Below are 22,982 nucleotides of genomic sequence, written 5' to 3'. Positions count from 1 at the left end.
CAGGACACACAAGTCCTAGTCAGGTGGTGTCCTCACTCATCCTCGCGCCCACCCCGACACACCCCCTTATGCCCCATTGAGAATGCAGTAAGGATAGCCTTGGATATTATATACTGAGGAAAGGCTCAATTGGCTTCCATTTGCATCATCCTGTTTAGAGACCAGAATGTTGGAAACTACACTTCCCAGACTCCTTTGCAATTGAAGTCCTAGATGCAAATCCAATTTCATAAGGAAGATCTTGCTTTATAAGATCCAGGAAGGAACAGGAGGCAGAGACCACCTTTGTGTCTCTACAGTTTTTGCCAACAGATCAGGTGATTAAAAGCATGGAGTCTTTTTCTCTTTTCCTATACAGCATTCTTGTGTCTGGCTCTATTTCTCTTGTATGCCAGAGGCAGAGACAACCACAGTGAGAACAACAAGGACTCATGACCCCAGCCTCAGTCTGAAATCACATCTCCGAGGACATACATGCTCAAACCCAGGGCCTGAGGCTGTGGACACAGTCCTAACGGGCGAGCTCCATGTTGTCTGCAGAGCTGCTCCTGGAAGCCTGGTCTAGACTCTGCCCCCTGTGTCCTTCTGTGATTTGGTTAGTGTCCAATTCCCTGTATTAAGTCCCATCCTGTTTAAAATACCTGAAGTGATTTCTGTTTCCTGAATCGAACACTGATTAATACTCTAGAAATCTAAATTACCCCTCTGCCTCTAGGGCGGTGATTAGTGAATGCCTTGTCTCCAAACAAAGCTGACTTTGGCAACAATTAACCTCTTCAGGCCAAAGATGGCTTACCTACCACCACCCCTACCTGTGATCCTGAGGCAGGTAAAATGATAAGCAATCCATGGGCTTTCTTATAACATCCTGTTCCTGGGCTGGGATTTCCAGGATACTGTTTCCTTTCTACTAATTCGTCCTGCCCACGGGGCATGGTGAGAAGAGCAGGCCTGCACTATGGGACATTCTGGAAAGTCCCCATAAAAACTCCCGTTTCCAGTCCCCACGGTTGTGTTACAGCTTCCTAATGGAAGGGTCTGGAGGAGTGGGGCTGAGGGCAACTGAGGTGTGTGTCCTCCTCAGTGTCTCTCTTCCCAAAGCCAAGGTCAGCTGGGAGCCCTGTGTGCTGAAATGCAGCTGGCTGCAGGGCGAGGCCCGGAGCCCCAGGCAGGCTGGGGAAAGGCCCTCTGTGCAGCCCAGCGCCTGCTGAGATAATGCCGGGTCCAAGACCTTAGAGTAGCCATTCTTGGATATTTTTGGTCTCTAGTCTCTTTTTATACTCCAAAAAGTTACTGGAACTCTCAAAAGACTTGTATTGATCTTATTCTATGATACCAACAAAAACTAAACAGAGAAAACGCTGAAATCACAAGAATATGCAAGCATTCCACAAGCGATCACAGTGACAATATCATGTTAAAAAGCCTCCGGAAAACTCCCTTGGACACTGCATAAAAAAATGGAATTCAAAAGCAAACATCACATTCTTTTGAAGACAGATTTGACCCTGTACTCTCCAGGGTTCCAGGGGTTCCATGGGCACAATCTGAGGACTTCTGCCTCAGAAGATCACATCAGGTCCCTGTGCTGGTTAGGAGGTTTGTTGTTGTTGTTGTTGTTGTTGTTGACAAGGTCCTACTGCAAAGCCCTGAAACCTTGACTGGGTCAGAACTCACTCTAGAGACCAGGCTGGAATCAAACTCACCAGGCTGCAATTCATCTCCCTTTGCCTCTTAAAAGCATGTACCGCCACAGCTGGCACTGTGCTAGCTTAGTTTTTATTGTCAACTCACACAACCTAGAGTCTGTTGGGAAGAAAGAATCTCAACTAAGGAATTGCCTAGAGCAGACTGGCCTGTGGCCATGTCTGTGAAAGACTGTCTTGATGAATGACTGATGTGGGGGAACCTAGCTCACTGTGGACAACCCCGTTCCCAGGCAGGTAACTCTGGACACCTACCAAGGAAGCCAGCTAAGCAGAGGCAGTAAGCAGCGTTCCTCCATGGTTCCTGTTTCCACTTGAGTTCTGTCCTGACTACCCTCAAGGACAAGCTGTACCCTGTAAGATGAAACAGACTCTTTCCTCCTCTAAGCTCCTTTGGTCAGGGTGTTTTTTATCACAGCAACAGAAAAGGCAGCGAGAATAGCATTTACGGCCCCCGATACCCAGGGCTGGCAAGCAGTAGCGGGCCCAGGGTGAAACTCTGTCCCGGTGGCACACATCCCTGTGAACCCTGAAACAGTACAGGGCTTGCACATACACTCCTGAGATCAGGCTCCTGAGGATCCTTAAGGGCAGCATCCTTACCGGAAGAAAGTTCTAGTGGCCCCAGTACCACTGAACTGATTATGGAACCTCAGGCAGGGCACTGCCCTCTATGGGCCTGACTTTCTGTTAAAGAAGGGGTTAATGTTTCTACATTTTCTTCCATGGTGAGAAGCCGTCTCCTTTAACTGCAGACTCCTCATGGCAGGAACTCCCTACAGCCCAGACAGAATGTATGGTTCTGGAGGGAGACTGGCTGCCTGAGATCAGGTGTCTTCTCTCCAGTCGAAACTCTGACCCTGCACAGTAGCTTCACCTCTTCTAGTCACAATTTCCATCTGAGCAAAATGGGTCTAAATTTTAGGAGTACTTCCCAAGACAGCTTTAAGTGTGTACACAAAGTGCTTAGCAGAAGGACGCTGGGAACCTGGTGTGTTCTCCATAAACGGTATGGAGTCTTACCGCTTTAGTGTCTGTTGAGAGAGAAAACAAACTAGAAAAAACAGGCCGTAGGAATCTGGCTCTATGAAATGCCTCAGCTCCAGCCTTCTTACAGGCCAGCTGACTGGCTGCCTTCTCCCCAGCAGCAAGCATAAACACGTAAGCCTGCAGGCAGGCTGCCCACGAGCCACTCCAGCCCAGCTCATAAAACAGAGAAAACAAATGCAACCACTATGTTGAGAGGGAGCTGCAAACTTTCTGGAGGCACAAGCTCTTGGCCTTGGCAATGAAGATACTTGCCCAGAAGAGGTGAGTACAAGAAACCCGGTCCTTAGAGGCGTATGGGTCACTGATCTATGCGGTGGTGGAGTATTACTGGAAGGATATGCAGCCCCCGGCATGCCCTGCACACAGTCTGTTGGGGCTGCTGATGCTAACAGTGACTTAACAGAATCTCTGGCTTTCTCACAGCAGCTGTCTGTGTGGGTATAAAAGAACAACTACCTGTTAAGGTCATTTTGGGCTGCACGGTGAGTTTGAGACTAGCCTGAGCTACATGAGACACTATCTCAAAGATAAACAACCAATAGAACTGGCAAGATGGCTCAGCAGGTGAAGGTACTTGCCACCAAGCCTGACATCTGAGTTCAGTCCCCAGGACCCAGACTGGGGAAGTGGAGGATTGACCTCCACACACATGCGGTGGCACCCCCTGCCCCAATAAATATATGGATTTTATATATAAAATAAAATAAAAGCATTAAACCCACAACAGGAAACTACCGGGCAGAGGATGGTGCTCAGAGGTAGAAGTGCTTGCCTTGAATTTGCTGAGGCCTTGAGTTTAACCCCAGCACAGCAAAACAAAACAATAAACAAGGAGAACAAGTTACTCTCTGGAGAGAGTTCATAAAACATACCAGAGAAATGTGTTTCTTTCTACATGACCCTGGACAATTCCTCTCTCTGCTAGCAGAGGTGAGGTGAGGGCCCTGCCCAAGGTCACACAGCAAGTGTCAGAATAGGGACACAGAACCAGTGTCTCTCACTACCCCGCTTCTCACTTCTGTACTACTGGTGAGCCTGACAGTGCCCATCCAAGGGTCTCACAAGGCGCCCCCTCAACAGGACTCAGAAAAAGTTGTCTTATTCTCTCTCTCATACGCACACACACACACACACACACACACACACACACACACACACACACACACGGAATAGGCTTCTGAAGGTCTTGATTGTAAGAGAGCCTGCCCCGCACCCTCCCCCCCAAGTGATTTATTAGGATGACAACCCTGTAGGTGGTGTCTTAACATGGAACAGGAAACACCCCCAATTTCCAGCTCAAAGCAGGCTCTGTTCTTTCTGGAGGTGGGAGGGGACCTTGGACCAGGAGTCAAGTTGGCAGGTGGGCACTGGCCTGTATCCATAGGCCATGTAGTCCAAACTCTGGGCAGGAGGAAGTCTTGTGCCTCTGTCCTCAACCTGGTGTGTTGAGGCCTGTATGCCTCTGGATCTCCAGAGGAAGAACTGGGGACATGGACAGGATGTGCCTCCTGGCCAAGGCTGAGATCAGGCTTCGGCTTCACCCTGGGAAGGCTGGGCCAGGGTTCTCCTGTATGTAAGGGCATGGCAGCTCGTGGGCTGGGAGGGTAGAGACAGGGACATCACTTTGGGGCTTACTTCCTAGGGACATTTCCCCGTCATCTTTAAGGAATGTCTTACCCAGCCTGAGAGCACCCTGAAGCTTCAAAAAAGAGGAGTCAAGGAGCCTGAGAGCTGAGGCAGGGGGGTGCTCCTGTGGTTTTTGGCCTCAGATTTCAGTTTCTCCAACTTTGCCTCACCTTCAGCAGGGGGTACAGCAGAGCTTTGGGGCTGCTTGGGTGGTTCCCCTTGTCATGGTCTCGCTGTGAAGCATGCTGCACTCTGGCCTTCTGCTTGGGTGGGTTCCCCTTGCCATGGTCTCGCTGTGAAGCATGCTGTACTTTGGCCTTTTGCTTGGGTGGGTTCCCCTTGCCATGGTCTCGCTGTGAAGCATGCTGCACTCTGGCCTTCTGCTTGGTGGGTTCCCCTTGCCATGGTCTCGCTGTGAAGCATGCTGCACTCTGGCCTTTTGCTTGGGTGGGTCCCCTTGCCATGGTCTCGCTGTGAAGCATGCTGCACTCTGGCCTTCTGCTTGGGTGGGTTCCCCTTGCCATGGTCTCGCTGTGAAGCATGCTGTACTTTGGCCTTTTGCTTGGGTGGGTTCCCCTTGCCATGGTCTCGCTGTGAAGCACGCTGCACTCTGGCCTTCTGCTTGGGTGGTTCCCCTTGCCATGGTCTCGCTGTGAAGCACGATGCACTCTGGCCTTCTGCTTGGGTGGGTTCCCTTGCCATGGTCTCGCTGTGAAGCATGATGTACTCTGGCCTTCTGCTTGGGTGGATTCCCTTGCCATGGTCTCGCTGTGAAGCACAATGCACTCTGGCCTTTTGCTTGGGTGGGTTCCCCTTGCCATGGTCTCACTGTGAAGCACGATGCACTCTGGCCTTCTGCTTGGTGGGTTCCCTTGCCATGGTCTCGCTGTGAAGCATGCTGTACTTTGGCCTTTTGCTTGGGTGGGTTCCCCTTGCCATGGTCTCACTGTGAAGCACAATGCACTCTGGCCTTTTGCTTGGGTGGGTTCCCTTGCCATGGTCTCACTGTGAAGCACAATGCACTCTGGCCTTTTGCTTGGGTGGGTTCCCTTGCCATGGTCTCATTGTGAAGCATGCTGCACTCTGGCCTTCTGCTTGGTGGGTTCCCTTGCCATGGTCTCGCTGTGAAGCATGCTGTACTTTGGCCTTTTGCTTGGGTGGGTTCCCCTTGCCATGGTCTCGCTGTGAAGCATGCTGTACTTTGGCCTTTTGCTTGGGTGGGTTCCCCTTGCCATGGTCTCCCTGTGAAGCACGATGCACTCTGGCCTTCTGCTTGGGTGGGTTCCCCTTGCCATGGTCTCGCTGTGAAGCATGCTGCACTCTTGCCTTCCATTTACCATCTGGGCAGGCAGGGAGCAGGGCAGAAATGTTGCAGACTGCCAGATTTTTCCACCCAGGGACGATTCCACAGACTGAGACATCTCTGGAAGGGCTAGGGTTGGCTCTGGAGTGCCAGCCTGAGGCCCTCTTCCTGGTTTCCCTAAGACTTCCAGAGCTGCTGTGGCCCCAAACCAAGCCAAACGCCCACGTAGAATAAAGCCAACATTGTCTTACTGAAGTCAGATCCCACCCCAGCACAAAGGAAGCGATTCTCATTCGCCTCACATCTTGGACTAATTATTTTCCTAGAATTGCTTGGTAAACCAGGATGGTTTGGCTCAGCTTAGAGTGAGAGCTAAGCACGTTTCTCTCCCTGGACCCCCAAGGCCCGTGTCCCCCTGGCTGAGCCTCGCTGCTTCAGAACATTCGGCTGATCTTAGCAGAATCTCTGTTTGGAATCAGGTGACTTCTGTTGAAGGTGGGGCTTTGGCTTTCTGGGGGAGGGGACGATACAGTTTCTTATTAAAACTCATCTGGTGCACATTAGAGGCACTAGAAGCAGCTTGCTAGATATGCTACACATGTGATGATTTCTAGGTTTTTGTTCTGTTAGTGCTTGGGACTGAACTCAGATCCTTGCACATGTTAAGCACATGCTCTACCACTGAGTTACATCCCCGTCCTCTCGGGTACTATGCTTGTTTTTGACATGAGGTCTTGTTATGTAGCCTGAGCTGGCCCGGAGTAGTTCACTTTGCAGATCAGATGATCGGGCTACTTCATACTTGATCCTTCCTGCCTTTGCCTCTCAAGTCCCGGGATTACAGGTATGTATGCCCTGTCTCCTCCACTTTCCTATGTGATTGCCCAGGCTGGCCTTGAACCCAGGGATCAAGTGACTCATATGCATCGGTCTCCAGAACAGACAGGATTAGGATGGGCTGCATTGTCAGACTGAATGTGAACATGGATGTCGATTTCAAACATGGCCTAGTCCTGATGAGCTATGTCCTCTTCTGGCCTCTTGCTAGTGGTTGCTCTTGAGGTCTCAATGGAGTCTGTCAGCAATGGAATGTGCAGTCAACTAACTGTGTGACAACTGGGACGTGGGAATGAACAAAAGATCACTAACAAATAATGTTTACAGAACAGGTAGGAAGCCACTGGCATTTTTTAAAAAGTCCCCTACATCTATTGACTAATCCTCACAACTACTTTATGAAGTGGGAACTGTTACCATTAGTGTGTCTTCTTACACATGGGCAAACCCAGGACCCTGTGTCATTCACATAGCAGCGGCAGAGCTGGGGTGTGAACCAGGAAGTTTACATCCATCCAAGGTCCTACTCAGAATAGATTTCACCACCACACAGATTTGTCCTTTAGCCCTGTTTAGTGTTTTCATTTGTGTGTGTGTGTGTGTGTGTGTGTGTGTGTGTGTGTGTGTGTTTGTGTGTGTGTACTAGAGCTTATGGGAGTCAGTTCTCTCAGGTGGGTCCCAGGGATCTAACTTAGGCCATCTTGCTGCCATCTTGCTGCCCCCGCTTCACCCACCCCCTCTGACCAGGAGTCACCACGCAGTCGAGGCTAACGTGGAGCTGACTATGCAGACTAAGCAGGCCTTCATCACCACTCCTGCCTCTACTTCCCCATGGTATGTGCTACCATGTCTGGCTGATTTAGGATGCTTTAGCCAAGGATATTTTGAACTTAGGGTTAAGGCAAACACAAACCCATACAACCATCGTGCTTTTCACTGTCAGCTCAGTATTCAACAAACATTTATTATGCAGTATTTATATTTAAGATCAGCTTTTAGGAGTCTAGTCATGGTAGCACACATCTGTAATTCCAGCAGTTGAAAGGCAGAGGTAAGAGAATCATGACTTGATGGCCAGCCTGGGCTACAGAGTAAGTTCAAGATGAGACTATCTCAAAAACAGAAAATAAAACCAAAAGTCAAACAGTACCCAGATCAAAGCATTTTTGACTTGGGATATTTTTAACTAATGATGGTTCTACCAAGATGTGACCCATTTCACGATGAGAGGCATCTGTAATGTGTCTCCCAATCAGGACCACTTTTGAGAGAAGGGAAGTGCTGTTATCAACACAGAGACGGCCGAGTATACAGCGGTACTTCACCCTCACAATGCTAGGGCACTTGGCTAGAGACTCTCTGTCCCAGAGGTCCCTCTGCCTGGCCCACGTTGCCGGTTTTGCAAGGGTGTCTCCTCCCGCCCACCAGCTTGGCTTGTCTCCACTCCCCCTTCCGCAACATGCCCCGTGACATACAGTATTTATGTCATTATACGTTACCCGGCCTGCAGTCTTTTATTGGCGCGGGGGTTGTGGGCTTTTCCCTCTCGAGTACAACCTTCCCAAAGGCTCACTGTTAGCCCCTGCCACCGCTCAGCACAGAAGCTCCATTAGGGACCATCTACTGAGTTCATAACAAAGTCAGGGCACATTTCTTAGTCAGTCTTTGGATCATGTTCTTAGGGGTCCACTCACTCCCGCAATGCTCCTGAAGGTAGAGAGGGACCGCCTTGCCTTTTGTTCCTGAAGGCTTCAGGTAACTTGAATATTAGCACGTTCTTTTTGGATAAGAAACAACTAATCCCCAGATAAAAAGATGGCCGTGCCACGAGAACTTCCTAACCAGGAATAACTTCCTGGAGCCTGAAAGACTGAGGCTAAGGCAGTTCTAGGAAGGTAACTAGAGCACTTTGGGATAAGACAGGGAAAGGGAGAGGTGCGGGGAAGCTGGCATGCATGCACCTTTGGCAGCTGGTCTTGACTCCTGCTGGCATCTTGTGTGGGTGAGGGGGTCTAGGGACCAATGGGAACTGCACGCAGGCTACCACACTTCCATGTGGCAGGGAGGGCCTTTGAAGTCGAGGCCATCAGACCCAGTCTCAGGCTGGCACTTTTCAGCATCGCTGCCTGGAGGCTGGCAACTGGTCCAGCAGGTCAGGGTATCGCTGCTTCCCACACACTGGGTTGTAGCACTGTGACAGCAAGCCTCTTTGGACTCCTCTTGGACAACAGATCATACCTCACCTCCAGAGCCCACGGCTGCCACATACCAGAGACCCACTTTCTTTTTCCACACTTGCATGCGACAGCTGACTAAAGACCACACGTTCTTTTACCACCTAAAAACCGGACAGGCAAGGACTTCTGACCAGTGCAGGCACTCTTTCCTCTTGTGGGCACTCGCCACCGCTCACTGTCCTGTGCCAGCAAGGAGACTCATCAGGATTCCTGAAGACAACTTCATTTATCCCATAGACATCTACTGGCTGGGCAGGGGAGCATGATGGAGTCTTTGGGCTAGACTCTTGAATATTTCTCTTCACATGTAGCTGAGTGAAATCATACACATTTGCTTACTCCATCACCTGCAGTCTGGAGCAGAAAGGTGATGACCCACTTGGGAGGATCACATGTAGAGCTTCTAGGAGCATGTTGAATTTGAGGGAGACAGAGATGAACATGTGCAGGGAGGAATTCCTGATGGGTAGCTAGTGGATCTATGGATAGGGATGGGGTCTTGTGGATGGTGGCCTGTGTTCCAACACAGCCAGAGAATGAGGAAGAAAAGGCACGCTCCTAGCTCCTTTCTACACCCACAGCCCAACTGCAGCCCTGTGAACACTCTGGCATGTGCTTCTGAACCACACACTATATTGCTAGGATCTGGGCACCAACTTATGCCAAGCAAGCCCAAGGCCATGTGCATATAACCTCTGACTTCTCAGCTGCTTGCTAGGTATGTTTGTCATCAGCTCATGTTTTACCAGTGTGGAAGCCAAAGCACACGGTTCAGGTCACAGAGCAGCCAACCATAACTGGACTGGCCGCAGAAAACATAAGTGTGCAGGGTCTTTCATGTTGCCCAGCTCCACACAGGACACGCTGAACCTGTTAGCTGGCAGAGACGTAGGAGATGTAGAGGCTCACCTCCAAGGGCCACATCTCCAGTCCGTCCAGACTCCAGCTTTGTACTTGCAGTATCACCAAGCTCTGAACTTGGCCTCAAACTGGAGGCCAGATACCAGAGTCTCAAAGGATGCACCCCAGGCTCAAGAAGGACTAAAAACCCCATTCCAAAACTGCATATAGTAAACAGGGGAAAGGGAGGGGGCAGGGCAAGCCACAGCCAGCTGAGAGGCTGCTGGTCCGGGTTGTGTGGGAAGGAATAAATCTAAGGAGATGCCTGGCAGGCGAGTGAGGGCAGGCCAGAAACCGGCCCGCTCTGGCTTCTGATCTGCCAAAACTCCGAGCTTGCTCTCATCCCCAGGGTCTGAACCATGTCCAGCTTGGCCTTGGAAGCACCTCAAGAAAGCAGGATCAGTTCCCTTGAGAGCTGGGATTTCCCCACATGGAGGCACTCTCAGAAACCCAGCCATACTACAGACAAAAGAGATTGTTGCCGCTTATGTTAAAAAAGGAAAAAAAATCCTCGAAATGAATGAAATCCTGAGCCGGGCAGTTCCCAGTCTTCAGTTTTTGAAGATTGGCAGTTCCAACAATGGGACAGGAAGTCCCAGGCAACGGGCAGCCCGCAGGGGCACTTGTCAGAGGCCTGGCCAGGATCCTGTCCTGTCCCCATACTCCATTATCTGGCACTGTCACTTTCTTTGTCTGCTCCAAATCCCTGGCTCGCTCCTTCTCGGATGTTGGCAGATGCCCACATTCAGGCTGGCCACCCAGAGCTAGCAAACTCAAGTCTGATGGGAAGCAGTTGAGAGCCAGCCACCCATGTCACAGTGGGTGGGGGAGGAGCTGATGGAGAGGCCAGAGTCTTGCCATCTCAGTCCTGGGAGGGCAATGGATTTACCACCATCCACAGTGAGGAGTCACTGGTTTATCCTAATCAGAATTCCTGGCCTGAGCTCCACTCTTTCTAATTGAGACCTTAGGTATGTATGTCTGGCTCCTCCTCAGGACCTCAGTCTGCTTATCTGTAAATGGGAACAAGAAGAACTTCTTCCAAGAGCTATGGGCAAGGAACTATTAGGAGGCTGTGTAAAGTGCTTCAGAGACTGTCAGGCTTGGTCTTGATGCCGAGACTCTACACAAAATCCCTTAATGTTCTCTAGACATGATGCATCCTGGGCTGCCATTAGAACTGACTGCTGACTCACTATCCCTCTGGAGTGTGGGTAAGAAGAGGGAAGGAGAGGATGGAGTAACATATTCTGCTAAGCTGAATTCTTGCTCCTCACAAAAACAACAATAATCAAATAAGACCACATTGCTCCTAGGTATGAGTGGCAGCAGGTGACTCACAGGTATCACAGTAGTCTAACCGTAGCAAGCAGGAGGCCAGGAACATAACACACCATGGCTCTTGGAAAGTAACTGACCGTTTGCTTGGTTAGAGTACTCTAGGCTGTAGAGTACTTTGAATCCTTGGGTTGCAGTTTGTAATACATCTAAAGCTCTAAAACATACAGACACTTCAGTTCCAAACAATTCTCATCTAAGTCCTTTGGGACATCTGGTCTATCTCATCTTCTTTGTCCCTCATCAGGTTCTTTCCTACTGTTGGTGTTGAGTTACAAGAAAGTAAAGACAGGGACTGAAGAGCAAGGTATACAAACAAAGGAGAGAAAACATATACTTGGACTTTTAAGCTCACCAATGTTTTGGGTTTATCTGAATTAAATATGATTTAGCTGTTTTAGTCCTTCCATAAGTTTATGATAATAACATTTGTACAGATTTTAGCAACTGCCACACATGGGGAGCTTATTCTGTGGCAAGCTCTCCATGTATTACCTTATTTGATCCCTACAAACTCTGTTGGAAGTAGGTCGCCATTTCGATTTCAAGTCAGGGAAAGGTTGGTGTGGGATAGCAAATCACTTGCTTGCGGTCACATAACTGGTGAACGGTAAAGCAGAAGCCCCTTTGCCCTAACTTCCCAGGCCTCAGCCATGAGGTGCTACTGACTATTTTGCTAAATGAAGACAATATTTAACTGCCTGCTGTGTTTCAAGGACTGTTCTAGGTGCTAAGGACACCTAAGAAACAAGGAAGACTCATAGTGCTTACATTTTCAAGGAGTGAGAGAGGTCCAGACAAGTAGATTAACACCTAAACAAGGTCGTTTCAAACAGAGAAAAGAGGGAGAGGTGACAAGGCGCGGCTTGGGTGGGAGAGACAGCTCTCTGTGTGCTCTGAAAACTGTACACCAGTCCTTTTGGAGGTTACTGGAAATGCCAAATGGGGGAACATGGAAGCAATACTTAATTCACTCAATAGCTATTATTTCATTTACTTCCATTTTGGGTAAACAGATGGAAATTTAATGCACAAAAAAGCGGGGAGAGTCAGGAAGAAAAGAGCTTAACATTGCAAATCTTCTTGAAGTGCTATTTAAGGGAATCACAAGTCAGGAGCATGAAGCTACCATCGCCATCATCTCTATTATTTGGTAAGAAAACACTTTCGCAAGCTGAGCAAAAGATTAACGAGCCACTTAGACTCAACACTCTGAACATCAATCGGTGGGTGCTTCTGATGTATTTAGAGGGTTTGTCTGAATATCACCCTTCTGCATCTGGAACAGAACAAAGGAAATAGATGACTGTCCTCCCTGTGGGGCTCACTGGTGTAAAGGTCATGTCCCCAGAACTTGGGGAGCCACCTAAAGAAGCAGGCCTGAAGTTCCATTTTACCAGGAACAGTCTCACAGAACCAGAGGAAGAAGGGCTGAACCAGACTCTCAGAAGACACCTCTGAGGATGTGCTCTCCAATGGCAAACTACTGACCCACAGCCTGACATTGAAGCATTTGCTAAACAGCAATTGGTAATGACTGGAAGGGTGGGAGTGGAGATCTACCTAAGCTTTGTGTTTGTAAAGTGTGAATTCACTTTTGTCATGATATATGTACCTGGAAATACCAGAAGCTCTGTGACTTTTGTTGCCCAAGCCATGCCACCCACCTACTTGATTTTTCTGTGGTTGTCTTTTGAGGCCTAGGTAAAGTCCCAGGTCCAATCTTCCACCACCCTTCAACAATTTTAGCTTTAGACTCTCCTGAATGTGATAATGAAGACATCAGACACACTGCATTCCGGACACTGTTCTAGGTGCTTTATACATACATATATACACACACACACACACACACACATCCATACATATTAATCCTAGAGCATCCTGAGGTTGCCACTACTGTTGCTATGCTTGGCAGCAATGAGGCACAAAGCTGAAGTGACAGGCATGAGGCCATCTGGTTGGGGGATTTGAAGTGAGGCAGGCTCTGAGCCAGAGGGCCAGCCTAACACACTGCACAAGACTGAGCTTCCTCTCACACTGTCTGATGGCTGAAGGTTCTGAAATGCGGCACGGGTGAGCTCAAAAGGTCTGTCTCTGAACCCAAGTTTATTCTTTGGATAGCGCTAGAGCAGCTGAACGAAGACTCGATGACACCAGGCCTTGCAAGGTTCCATCCCAGTTCAGACACTCCTGGTGTAGGTCTGAGACACTGGCAGGCTCCGACCCTCTGGAGCGGATCTACTTTACAAAGAGGTACCCTGTGAGTTGGGGGAAGGAGCAAAGGACCTGGAGCCAGAGCCCAAGGCTTGAGCAAATGGACTGGAAGTCACCCATTATAACCAAACTCCTTTCTCCCTGGCCTTGCTTTTTCAGGGTCCTGGGATCTGATGCACAGGACTGGTCATCCCACCCCAATCTGACCCCTCTGACTCTGTAGCTCTGTGTCTTCTTCCATTCTTTATGCCTGATGACATCTTCCAGCAATGTGCTGGCAAGAGACCTGCTCCCTTGCCTCCCCTGAATGTCTACACAGTCATCCTTCTCCTCATTCCTCAGGACAGTTACAGTCTGGGCTGCCACTCCAGCTGGCCAACCCTCTGCCTCCAGGCACTCCCACCATCAAGGACCACACTGGGCAGATGGCTGCCCAGCCTCCTCCAGGCCTGGGGGGGGGCGGGGGGAGGCCCCACTCCTGGAGCCCTGACAGGAGCTTCTTTCACTTTCTAAGCTTAATCTCGGCAGTGACACACCCCGCAGGGCAGCAGCTGTGACTAATCCTGTGTTCTAGGCCCTGCCTTATGTCTGGCTGGTGCTGTGACAGGGAGCTGCCAGCGAGCAAGGCATCCTGGGAGGGCACAGGGGTGGAAAAGCTCTCAAGGGTAACAAGTGGGGTCCTGGTAGAGGAGAGGCAGGCAGGCGAGGCTCGAGAGGCCTGGAGGAGGTAGACCTGAAAGTCGGGGCCCACGCGTGATGTCAGAGTTTTAGGGCCAGGGAGAAGAGCTATATCCAGAACTGTGGAAAGCCAGGCCTGGGGCTCAGAAATGGAGTTTGAATTCTCATCTAGTCATTCACCACTCAGGCCCATGTCTGATACATCCTCCTCCTGATAAACTACGGACATAAGAAATAAAATGTTCCTTAAAAGGAAGATCACATCTCACCGTGTGTGTGTGTGTGTGTGTGTGTGTGTGTGTGTGTGTGTGTTCCACCCAGTGTAGAGTTGTGTGCCCCCACCCCCATCAGGCAGGCTAAGTGGATGGAACTCAGGCCTCTGCCCTACAGTGTGTACACTACTCCTGGATGCTGCCTGAATCCCAGCATGAGAATGTCTTCAAACTCTTTTCAGTGGTACCCTGCCCTAAGTTCCTACTGTTTGTGGGACTCCCTTCCCAAGCACAGAGCACCTGGGGCTGGGGGAAGGTTGCCTTGCAGAGAGATACAGGGGCCCCACTGCACAGTACAGGCTTAGCAGGGAATACCACATTGTGCTCCACACAAAAGGGACAATCAGCACGCTGCTGCCCTTTATCTGCAGGGCTGTGGTCACTCAAGACTCTCACTAGAAGGAATCATGGTATATATTTTATGAACAAAAATATGGAAGAGTGTAATAGCCATAGCACCGAACCAGGCCACCAAAATGAACCCCTTAGGTATAGGGTAGTGAATGGGGTCACTTCATCCCAGAGAGACCCAGACAGTCATCAGTCTTCACAGAAGGCCTTCAGGGGACGTTCACGGCCACACCTGGAATCGCAGTCTGTTCAGTTTGGGTTGTGCGCTTCTGAGTGAAGCAGAAGGCAGGCCCTCACAGAAGGAAACAGAGTCAGGGGAAGATTCACAAAAGCAAAGCGCTAGAACCCTGACGAACTCTAGTTACCACAGGAGGGCGAATTCTCCTCAGTGCTTTGGTGGGAATGTTGGGTTAGTAGAGCTCCGTGGGGCTCTGAGGCACACCCCAGCTCTCCCAGACCTCTAGGGTCTGTCCTGTCCAAAAAAGTCTGAAGCACACACAGCACAACCTGCATTAGCAGAGAGGCCAGGCCACAGAAGGCTGCTTATCTGGGTATCTTCCGGGTATCTGCCCGTCAGTATTAAGATTTGAAAGTTTTAGATTTCACTGGCCCCACAGTGGTGGTTCCAATTTCCTACCAATCTAATACTTGTCTGAAATGATTCATGGAAAAATACCTTCACGACCAGTAGACTTGGGCTGCAGAGTGTGGTTTCTAGATAATTGGTATCTAAACACATACACGTGTGTACACTACGATTCAGATCAGTGGCTACCACCACATGCAGATAATGGACTCCTGCCATAGAGAAGTCGGATGCTCCTGTTAGGAGCATGGGGGTGTGGGGAGACACTGCAAACCCCCTAGGGGCACAGCCAGATGCTGCTGCCACAAAAATGCTGGGGTTAGGGTGGGGGCGCAGCCGGAGGGCCCAGCAGCCCAGCCCGGCCCAGGGCAACAGGCCGAGTTCACCTTCTCCAGCCTGGTTTTGCCTCTGAGAACCTTACCAAACGGCAAGGAAGTCTCCTCCTCTTCTCTCTCCCCTGCGGTCTGCCTAGCCCTTATTCCTTCCCGGCCAACTTTTGCAACCACAACACTTTCTCCACAAAATGGAAGCAGCTGGGGTGCAGGGCCTGAGCTCTGGCTCCGCCTCCCACTGCATGGGCCTGACTTTCAGCATGCTGCCTCGGGTTTTCGGTCAGGCCCAGATGGGCCTCCCTCAGCCTTCCAGAGAAATAAAATGCTGCTGACATCATAACGGTATCAGTAATAGTAACAATGATAGCAGCATTTACGGCTGTCGCTACTCCTGTGTCTGTGCCAGGCCACTATCATTTTATGTTACTTCCAGTTACAGGCTCTATGGTGCAGTGGTTATGAGCATGGCCCTGAGTAGTTATTGAGTCTCTCTGTGCCTCCATGTACTCGTGTATAAAATGAGTACCTCCTTCCTGGTAGATGTAAAAGATATGAACACACACCCATAAAGTGCTCAGTCTTGTGTCTGTTAAGTAGTAAATGCTCACTGAGCACGGGCTGCCTTCCCGGAATCTCTTCACAGTCCTCTCTACCACTGCCCTGTTTACAGCTGAGGAAATGAAGCAATGTGAGGTTTAGAACCTTGCACAAAGGTCTCTAGGTTCACAAATGTCTGTGTTGTTATTTGTACCCAGGCCACCTGGTCCACAGCACTGCCTGCTCTGCTCCACACATTGCTCTGTGTCCACAGGCATACTAATGCTTCCTAGAAGCTGTGCGTAACTCACCAGGGTATGGAAATACACCTTAGTGTGTGTGCTGTGTGACCGCAGAGGCCCTGGAGAAGGGCCCTTGCTGTGGAGCAGGCTGATGCCACCTGAAGACAACAGAGGCAGCTGGGGAAGGCCTCAGGCCACCTTCCTTCTGGTGGGTGAAGCCCTTGGGGCCCTTCCCCTGTACTGGGCCCTCTTGGGTAGCAGTAAGTACAAGCAGGGTTTCCTAAGCCAAGTGAGGGTTTTTCCCACATAGGAGAACACAAGTTCAAGCCCACAGAGAAGGTATATGCAGCATATATAGTTAGTTGGAATATATATGTGTGTATATATATGTAAGTATATATCTCAAATATATATACACACACACACATATATATATGTAATATATAAACTACACACACACACACACACACACACACACACACACACACACACACATTTGTTTTGTTTTAGGGGACGGCAGGTCTCTCTATAGAGTCATGGCTGTCCTAGAACTCACTATGTATACCAGGAGAATGGCCTTGAACTCACAGAGATCCACCTGCCTTTGTCTCTTGAGTGCTGGGATTAAACATATGCCACCATCATGCCGAGATTATTTGGGACATACTTTTTAAAAGATGTATTTATTAAAACTTTTAGGCTTTTTTTTTTATTATCTTAAGTGCTTTGCCTACATGTATGTATGTGTGCCACATGCATGTACGTGTGCCACACGCATGCCTGGTGCTGGCAGAGGTCAGAAGAAGCCATCAGATCCCCTGAGACTGGAGTTATGGATGGTTGTGAGTTGTTATGTGGGTGGGAATCAAACCCAGATCCCCTGGAAGAGCAAGCAATACTCTTAACCTCCAAGCCATCTCTCCAGTTCTGGCTCATTGTTTAAAAAAAAAAAAAAAATCCTTTAGACAGAAAGTTTCAAAAAAGTAGGCTTCCGAGAACCTACAACTGGAGTCCTGTCCTCAGGTTTACATGGCAACTCAGGCGTCCCCCACTCAAGCCCTCATTGGGTCACCCTTGGAAGTCCACAACCTGTAGATGTGTTCAGCTTAGAAAGGGCTGGGGCCCTAGAGACAACAAAACCTGCCATGGCCCCTAAGAAACAAGCTGCTGGGGCCAAACATGGCCAAGATCCCCTAGAACAGTGGCACTGTCATCAAAAGTGGTGACAGCTACCACTGACAGAAGGCCAGATACCATTGTCCTCCCGGTTTTTTCGCAAAGTGCCTGCTCACTCAGCCCTCCTGCTACCTTTCCAGATCAGCAAGGCTGTCTCATTTTGTAGAGGAAGCTGAGTTTCACAGAGCCTAGCTAGTGTATGCTGTGCTAACCAACTCCCATTGAGGAGGCTAAAGCCCACTTCCTAGCCTCGATGACCCCATAATGCATCTGCCCTGGGGCAAGAAGTGTCACATTATACACGGGCCTTCATCTGTCTGAGCACACAGGCCACCCCTCACACTTGTTGGCCAGCCCCAGGCTTCTTGCCTGGTCAGTAGGTCAGTGTGCATTTGTGAGCATTTCCCACCTGGTGCTTAGGCAAGAGTGATACCTACCGTTCATTGTTCAGGGTCATTCTTGGGGGGTCCAGGTTGGGGTTCTCCATGGACTCCATCTGTGGACACCTCAGGAAGTAGTAGAGTGTGTGAAGAGCATCAGGGGACCATGTGATGGGCTGCGGTGGCTGGCGGGCCTGGCGAGCAGGGCTGGTGCCTGGGCACAGGGGGTGGCGCCCCTGCATGTGGTGCATGGCTCGAGAGACCAGGTCACCTGGACAGGGAGGGAGGAAAAGGACAGTCTGAGTTCCCAGCCACATTCTCTTAGGGTAGCAGCTCCCTTCACGTAGTATAATTACTGTTTACCCCAGAGTCAACAGGCTGAGGAGGCGGCTGTCACCTAGATGCACAATAGCAATTTGGTTTCTCTTTCATTTCCAGTCTTGCCTTAACAGCTGAATTACAAACACTTGGCAGAGCCCTCTCCTCCAGAACTTATGCTAATGTGGTTTCCTTTTCAACATCTCCACTCTCTCCACCGCCCCAGGGGCCTCCCCTCAGTTCTCTGACCATGGGAACCAGCGAAGCACAGGCTCTGTGGAGTCTTCCCTCCGCTGTCATGTGCAAAAACCCTGGGACTCTGGATGATAATGACTACCATCATCCATTGAACATCAACTATGCACAGAGGATGCAATTCCTTAGAAATAAAGTCAACTTAATCCTTACAGTGCTAAGGATCAAGTATATGGCCACGTTTAAATGAAGGGCCCGAGACTTATCTGCTGAACATATCCTAATCCCATGTGTTCTAGAGTACGTATGCTGTGTCAACTAGCTGATTCCAAAACCCATGAACTTGACTGTGCTATGGCTGTACCCTGCCCTACTGGAATCTGTGGGGTCATAGGTCCCCATATCCTGTGTTGTGTTTCTGTCTTAGTCTTTTCAACATCCCACCAGCCCTTGACAGGAAATGTCCCATCATTGTGTGAGGCCACAATGCTGAGAAAGGATGGTCTGAAACAACCCCAAGCACCTGCAGGCACCTCTGTTCTGGGACAAGTGGCGCCTTTGTCTTCTCCAGGCCTGAGAACTCAGGGGGTCTCTCCTGTGGGTCAGCCTCCCAGAACTCAGAGTAGTCCCTCACAGATGGCCCTTTCCACAGGAAGCCTTAGGAACCCAGCTAACTCTAGAGTAGCAGCGACAATCAGGTTCTAACTGGGCTTTTAAAGTAACTTTAAGTCAGCAGAACCAATGCAATGTATCTGGTCAGCCTCCATCTCTCAGTTTATGGGTCTCTGGTTCTGCATTTCTCTGTGTTCCCAGAGCACTGCAGGGTCTCCCATACACAAGGTGTTCAGAAATGCCTGATGAACAAATGAAAAAGTAGTCTTGTGCATGAATTTCGTTTTCAAATACTACAACAGGTAAGGCTTGACTTAGGCATACTAGCTGCCAAATTCTCCCACTACAGCCACAGTGATGGTGACTAGATTCAAGCAGGGATAAATGAACAGAACTGGAACACCCCACCCAAAAAGAGTCCTCCATGTACTATCCCCAACAAGGTGGATGCAAGACACAAAGAATACCTCCTGATTCATTTCATTCCTCAAATTACAGTTAGCTGCCTGGGGACTCTCAATCCCAGGGCCAAAAGGCTGGTGACAATAGGACTGTGGACTACCTTGGTCCAGGGCAGGATTTGACACCTTTAATTTGTAAAAATCCTTTGGTGATTCTAACAATTTAGTCAGGTTTAAAAATCATCACCAAGAAACCTGATCAGAGCCCACACTCCAGAGTCCAATGCTTGTGGCTTCAGACTGAAGGTCAACCTCTTCTAGTCTGTGTATCCTAAGTAATGATCAGAGCCTCAGCTTCCTCATCTGTGAAATGGAGATGCTAGCACATAATCAGTTTTGAGGAGTCAAAGGAATAATACACGGGAAGCACTTAACCTTTTTGGAATTAAGTACCCATTTATTAAAGTTGAGGATAAGAGCAGCATCATTGACATCCTGTTATGACCATTTCTCCGTCTTTCCTGAGCCTCCTGAGGTCCTCACAGAACCACTGCTTACACACACACACACACACACACACACACACACACACACACACACACACACACACACATACACACTGCCCCATATTTCCCAAGAGCGGAGGAATCTGGTCCTGCAATGCCAGATCCCAGCCCTGCCTTGGGGCTCCTGGGTGGCAGAAACCAGCATCAAAAGCAGCAGGAGGCTGCGCCTCCAGCAGCCGGTACCAGCTAAGTTGGTGGCAGAAAGCCGAAACCTGGCTCCGTTTTCTCTAGGTCTAAATGTCCTAACAGTTGGTGAACCACAGGATGACGAGGAAGAGAAATCAGTGTCTGAGATAGCATCAACGAGATGTTGTGTTGAAATACCATTCCAAAGGCTGGACAAGGGAAAAGTCATTAGCATTAATTATTTTTATTGTTGTTTTATTGTTATTGGTGGAGCACCCTTTGGCAGCACATTTCCAGCCAGAACACAGGCAGGAGACTCAAGGCAGCAAGGGAAGCTACTTCTGGAGTTTCCTTTCAGAGAAAACAGGACCCAGGGACTCAGAGGTTCAGAAAAACCATGAAGACGGAGAGGTAGCCGGCTTCCTCAATTTAAGTCCTTGCCAAAGGCAGCTTTTCTCCAGGCCAAGGGACAGACGCCTGCAGACAACTCAGACAGGACTTGTGGGAAAGCTTGGGCTGTTCCACAACCCAGCAATAGCCAAAGCCACAGCTCGCCTAGGAGCCTCTCCCTGGGTGACTTTTAACTCCTGTCATTTTCTATTTTTTAAGCTTTATGATAGACAAAAACCATAGGCAAAAATCTCATCTAATCTTTAGAGCCACCTTGGAAGGGGGTATTTATTTCCAACGTAGAAAAAGAGGAACTAAGCTCCCAGGAGTTCAAGGGTGGGTCGCAGCTGCAAACTAGGATGGACGTTACCGAGGCCTGTAGCTGGGGCCTCACCTCCCCCACCAGCTCTGGACTGTTGCATCCATACCACACCAAGTGTGGCCTGTGAGCTAGGACAGGCCACTCACTGGTACTGGCTATAAACCTGTTAATAGCTCACAGGTTAACTGGAGAAACGGAGAGTGAATTTTTAAAAAGATACCCATAGGGCCTGGGGATGTAGCTCATTTGGTAAAATGCCTATCTAGCATGCATAAAACCTGGGGTTTGCTCTTCAGTATGGAATAAACCTAGGTATGATAGTACATGCCTATAATCCCATGTAGGAGACAGAGGTAGAAGGATCAGAAGTTCAAGTTCATCAACTATACCAGAGTGTGAAGCCAGCCTGGGCTACACAAGACCTTTTCTCAGGAAAGAAGAAAAGAAAGAAGGGGGAAAAAAAGACATCCATAGCAATTTGATGTAATTTTGTGTTTATCTAAGAATAAATTTTAAAAATCCGGCTTTCATTTTACATGTCTTATTTTACATGTCTTATTTTATTTTTCTAGATACCCATTTTTAGTGTATTTTGCAAAGTTTCCATGTGTAACTGAGTGCAGAGATATCTGTGGTCCCTTGGCACAGCTTGTCCATGAAGCCTTGAGGTAGCTGGGCTGGGCTCTTGCACAGGTGGACGCTTGGTGCTTTTGGAACGTCCCTGTATTGTACTTGAGAATCAACTGATCCCAAGCTCAGTGAAACCTTGGTCTCATGCCCAGAAACACCCACCAGGCATGGGAAAACAAGCCCTCACCCCTCACTAACCATGAAAGACTTGATTAGGGGTGCTAGGTTTCACGCTGGTCGGTCCAACCCTCATTATGAGCCATCAAATAAAAACAGCAGGCGAGAGTCTGGAACACAGCACTGTCTTCAAAATAAGTCCTCAAACATCTGGCCACCCTTAAAAGAACTGCTTTGCTTTCTGCCCATTCCTTCTCTTTAAAATTTTCATGGGTTCAGAGGGACAGAGAAAAACCTAAGGACCAGAGCTCTCCATATGGCTAGACCTGTTAGAAAAAAATGAATCTTCCTAACTTAGCAGGCAGGCTGCTCCTTGCTGGGCGCAGAGAGTTAATGCATGGAAACTCTAGGGTGAAAGTCCATAGTGCTCAGTGCCAAGTATCACTAGCCTCATTAAGGTCTTTAGTCTCTGAAACAAAAATTAAAATATCTGCCTCCACCTTGGTCCCCTCCCCTGCAGAGTAGGTTAGCAAAACCTTTGGTTTCAGAGGGAGGGACCGGGCAATGTGGCGTGTGACACAGCCTGTTCTTCTGTCTCTCAGAAGATGCACTGGAGATGTCTTTTCTCAGTGTCCTAAGGAGTGGCCAGGCCAGGCCAGGCGAGACCAAGCCCAGGAGAGTTTCAGGAGCCCAACTGGGTGGGACAGACCTCACCCCTTCTAATTGAATGTGGATTCTCACTCATGTCCTCACACACACATCACCAGGAGCTGTGTTGGGGAAAGTTCTGTGCACTGGGGAAAAGCAGTAGGTAAAAGTGAAGAAGCCCCGTCCTTGTGACACTAAACTCTAGTTGGAATGGAAAACTCCGCTATTTGTGGGTAAATATCTAAGCTTCAAGTGGTGGCTAGTGCTTTGAATAAAACGGAAGCCACAGATGAGACCTGGAGGAAGGACGTGGGGGCTTCAGGGGGCCAATCTGACTTAGAACCCAGCCACTGAGTCCTTTTGGACTCCTCCCCCAGGCCCCACACTTACTCAGCTCTGAGATGCTGCCCACACACGTGGCCAGGAGAGACTGCTCCAGTGTCCGCAGCTCCAGCTGGGCATAGGCATCTGCTCGCTCATCGTGGCCCAGGGAGCCGCTGTTGTAGGGGCTGAAGTAGGCAGGCAGGGAGAGGACACCTGTGGGGGAAAGAAGATGCAGAGGTCACACCGGGAGCAAAGGGAACTCTGCAGACCGTACCACAGCTACCGTGTCCCACTCCTCTGTCCTGACAGAACAGAGTCCGAGGACAACCCCCGCCCCCAGCCTTGGGAATGTGGGTCTTTCCTCTGCCTAGTGCACCAGGGGTCGGAATGAGAGAGGAGTGGACCTCTTCCCCTGGGGTTTTACTCATACAGAGATAGAATTTGGAATTTCCAAGGAACTAGGCTATAGGCTCAGGGGCCCTTCATTGAATATTTAAAACAAGCTTGATTGGGTCAGAGTGCTCCTTTCAGGTTCTGGGATGGCATAAAAACCTGGATTTGCATT

General features: G+C 49.5%; 1 protein-coding gene across 1 annotated transcript in view; it reads right to left on the bottom strand.

Moving 5' to 3' along the window:
• The window catches only part of Abtb2 (ankyrin repeat and BTB domain containing 2), a 166,044-nt gene that overhangs the window by 21,176 nt on the left and 121,886 nt on the right, over window positions 1–22,982 (bottom strand). Inside the window, exons 2-3 of the mRNA XM_006983624.4 lie at window positions 22,484–22,630; window positions 17,826–18,039 (exon numbers count right to left, since the gene is read on the bottom strand). Coding sequence (XP_006983686.2) covers window positions 17,826–18,039; window positions 22,484–22,630 — 361 coding nt within the window. The remainder of the gene's footprint in view (window positions 1–17,825; window positions 18,040–22,483; window positions 22,631–22,982) is intronic.

This window comes from Peromyscus maniculatus, chromosome 4, assembly GCF_049852395.1.
Source record: "Peromyscus maniculatus bairdii isolate BWxNUB_F1_BW_parent chromosome 4, HU_Pman_BW_mat_3.1, whole genome shotgun sequence".
NCBI lineage: Eukaryota > Metazoa > Chordata > Mammalia > Rodentia > Cricetidae > Peromyscus > Peromyscus maniculatus.
Note: the sequence above shows the minus strand (reverse complement) of the source record. Positions and strands in the feature narration are given on the sequence as shown.